General features: G+C 39.8%; 1 protein-coding gene across 1 annotated transcript; it reads right to left on the reverse strand.

Moving 5' to 3' along the window:
- Positions 1 to 1,529: 1,529 nt before the first annotated feature.
- RPP25 (ribonuclease P/MRP subunit p25) lies at positions 1,530 to 2,668 on the reverse strand. The gene has a single exon (XM_077468297.1). The coding sequence runs from the start codon at positions 2,449 to 2,451 to the stop codon at positions 1,933 to 1,935; it is 519 nt and encodes a 172-aa protein (XP_077324423.1). The 5' UTR covers positions 2,452 to 2,668; the 3' UTR covers positions 1,530 to 1,932.
- Positions 2,669 to 3,567: the final 899 nt, after the last annotated feature.

The following is a 3,567-nucleotide window of genomic DNA, read 5'->3' on the forward strand; positions in this document are numbered from 1 at the left end:
ACACCCTAGGTGAAACCTAATTTTGCCACCCCCCGGCTCCTGCCCTTACTCCACCACCTTTTCCCTGCCCATGTAAACCCCACCTTTTTAATGAAGCGCCCATCAAATTCTGCCTCACCAGTACCCATCAATGCAGCCTACCAGTGCCCATCAATGAATGTTTGCTTGCCTCCATTCATTCAGGAGTCGGGACACAGACACGGTCCTCCGCCACTGCTGCGCCTCTGACACTATGTGTAAATGGAGCGGCTGCTGCCTGCTAATGCTAAAGACTTAGTTGCTTGCTGCAAAGAGAAGAGAGTAGGAGAACCAGTGGCCGGGTGCCCTAGGCAGCAGGGCGCCCTAGGTGGCTGCCTAGTTTGCCTAGTGGTAGCACTGGCCCTGGTTGTCACCCTAGAATAGGCATTCCCTTACAGGCAGAAGAAACAGGTCAAAACTAAATAAACAAAAGTCTGCAGAAAGAAAACAACTCCCTCCAAGCAATCGAGTGAGGGTAAAGCCTTATACAAACTAGTATTTTTTTTTCGTTCAACACAGCAGGGCTAAATGAAAAAAGAAACCTGACAGCCCCCCCCCCCCCCCCGTGCGAGAACACTCCGGTCAGTGCTCTCACCCATTGGCTAAGAGAGCTGATCGAGAGCCAACCAGCAGACCTTTTCCGGTCATGCCCCTTTGAGCGGCCAGCTTCTGCCGGACCAACTGATGTACACGTGCGCCAAATGTCCAAATGTTTCTATTGAACCAGCCGATGTCTTGCAATATTCGGCCCATGTGTACTAGGCTTTAGGGGCGTAAGTTTTCATATAATTTTAAGCTATGTTAACAGACTTTGTTGGATGCATAAATAAAGAATGATATTCCTTTACTGAAGTAAATGTTACTCTAAGATGCCTACAGTGCTGGTCGCTAGACCAAAAGCCTAGGCGTTTGTCAAAATAACTTTGCCCCTTCAGCAGAGATCATTTTACCAAAGCCCTAGACATTTTGTCATGTGGCCAACAATGGGGGAACTCAGGGGATGCATTTTCTTTGTATCTATCTGGGCAAGATTGGTAACATATCTTTGAGATAACATTTGAGTTGAGGCCCACTTTGCTATTATGTAATGGTAGGTATTTTCTCATCAGTGGGTTGAAGGCTTGAAAATTAATGCTTTTTTCAAACAAGTGCAAGCAAGCAGTAATATCAAAGTAATTGTAACAACAATGGCTAATACATTTTCTTGCTTTTTTAACCTGAAATAAATTTATTTATGAGATTGTTGATATGAGCACCTTTACCTCATCTTATTCGAACACTGACTCACGGTGTTATGAGCAAAATAATCCTTTGAGCGTTCCTAAAGTTTTTGTAAATGTAGCTTTTTGCAGTAGGGCCCAGGCCATAGCTAACATTGCTATGGGAGTGATTGAGATGAAAATATGCATGCATAAATAGAACTTTATATATACAGTATATATATATATATATATATATATATATATATATATATATATATATATATATATATATATATATATAGATTGATAGATAGATCTATTAAACACAATATATGCATTGTTACACATTAAGCATTTGCTTAATATAGGAGCTGTAATATAGAAGAACATTATCTACAGGAATATTACCTTTCAGTTGGACACAAATTGTCACAAGGCAAAAACAAGGACAGAATGGAACATTAAAGTGAATGACATCTGGATGCCATCTTTCCAACATGAGATTGGTTTTGAGAGATATGAACACTACAATTTATGACTCAAGCTTTTATGTATTGTGTGTTTGGCTGCAGTAATCAGTAAAACGATAGATCTTAGTTAATCCTCGCTATGCAGGTCAAAGCCCTGAATAATGGAAGGCTGCCTAATAGATATTGCCTTATAATCTGTCTACACCATGGTGCCTCCTGAGATAATACCATGGAGGTCATCATTATCCTTCACCTTCTGTGCCCTCATATGATTTATCTGAAATTGGTAAAACCAAAGATTCATGTCTTCTTTTTCTGTGTTCTCTAGTTGGAAATGACTGAGGTCCTTGATATCCATTTTCTTGCGGATCTAAGGGTTCTTTGGACAGAAGTATATAAATAGAAGGACAGTTTTTGTAAACTGTTAAACTGGGTGTCGGAGTCTTGATTTCAGGTCCCTTTGGCTCCCATACCTCCTGCAGGCTTTTGTACTGCACTTTTGTGATCTGGTAAAGTCCACCTAATTGTCTTTTCAATATTTCTACACAGGTAATTGCTTTAGTAACAGCCCGACCATAGGCACTAAACACAATCTGCTTTGTGTCCTCTGACTTCATATATGGCAAGGCATATCCCACCAAATTGCGTATTTTACTGCCTTCTTTTACTCTCATGAGTGCCACCTGCGGATGAAGATCCTTGAACGGCAAAGGTTTTCCATCATCTTCATCCAGGACTCGTACCCGGCGGAGATTCTCCATTGTGGATAAGGAAGCAGGGTGTATTTTTAAGTCTCAGCCTTAGGACAAAATGAAATGAGTCAAAGCTGAAATAAACTGTTTTAAAACAAAGAGGTCACCTTTTGGCTAAATAGCCAGCTCAGCTAGAAGATAAATGACAGCTGCTAAACAGCTCAGTGGGAATATGAACTCTACAACATATCCGTAAACACTTGCATTGCATTATAATAATAATAATCAAACAAGAGTACATGTGGCACATTGGGTACGATATTGTAAATTTTAAGTAGGTGGAAGAATAGTATATAAATAACTGCATGAAAAATCTAGACAAGAATGAAGCCTTAGTATTACTTTGATGAATTTGATACATGAACATTATAGATACTGAACTTTATTCTTGCAGTGCTACACAGATTTTTAATACATAATGTGAATCCATTAATAATGTATTAACTAATTCTACCTGAAAACATTGTATGCATGGACCATTTACGCATTTACTAAAATAAGGAATTTTGCAATAAACAAGCTGCCTTAGAGCTGCAGAGCATCAAATCAAAGATAAGCAGATTGTATGAATACTTACTTTTTTTTTTTTTTAGTCTTAATGACCCAGAGACAAGCACTCTTCACAATACATCCTCCATTGAATTGAGACTACGTTGAAGAAGAATCACTTTTTGGAAAAGTTGCCCCAGGGATATTCAAGGATTCAGAGTGATGATGTATTCTATTTTTTAACTTGTCCTTCTCCATAAAGACTCCAGAATGCTTCTTTTTATCAAGCTCTATCTGTAAAGAAGAGTTTTATTTCTACAAAGCTGAAGCGGAATTGTGGCCATCCTGGTGTGTGCTAGCCTTATCAGCGAGTAAGAGCTCCTGTCAGTTCTGTGCCTGCGTTGGCTGCTCTGAGCCACACTGCTGTGTCAGATGCACTTAGTGAGAAGCCCTCCTCCTCCCTCTTTCACCCATACTCTTCTCTCAACACTGGCTGCAAAGGAAAGAAGCACCAGGGCTGTTACTTCAATTCAACCACTTTGCTAGTGGAATGGAAAAGCCGAGAGATTATTATCTGTAATTATACCCATAGCCTATAGACAGGCTTAGCTGAGCTTTATAATCATCTTGTCTAAG

Source organism: Lithobates pipiens, unplaced genomic scaffold (assembly GCF_037356315.1).
Source record: "Lithobates pipiens isolate NorthernLeopardFrog02 unplaced genomic scaffold, aLitPip1_a1.2 Scaffold_8, whole genome shotgun sequence".
Classification (NCBI taxonomy): domain Eukaryota; kingdom Metazoa; phylum Chordata; class Amphibia; order Anura; family Ranidae; genus Lithobates; species Lithobates pipiens.

Bases quoted from the DNA above. Each gene is read 5' to 3' on its own strand.
- RPP25 (XM_077468297.1), bottom strand. From the start codon at position 2,451: ATGGAGAATCTCCGCCGGGTACGAGTCCTGGATGAAGATGATGGAAAA.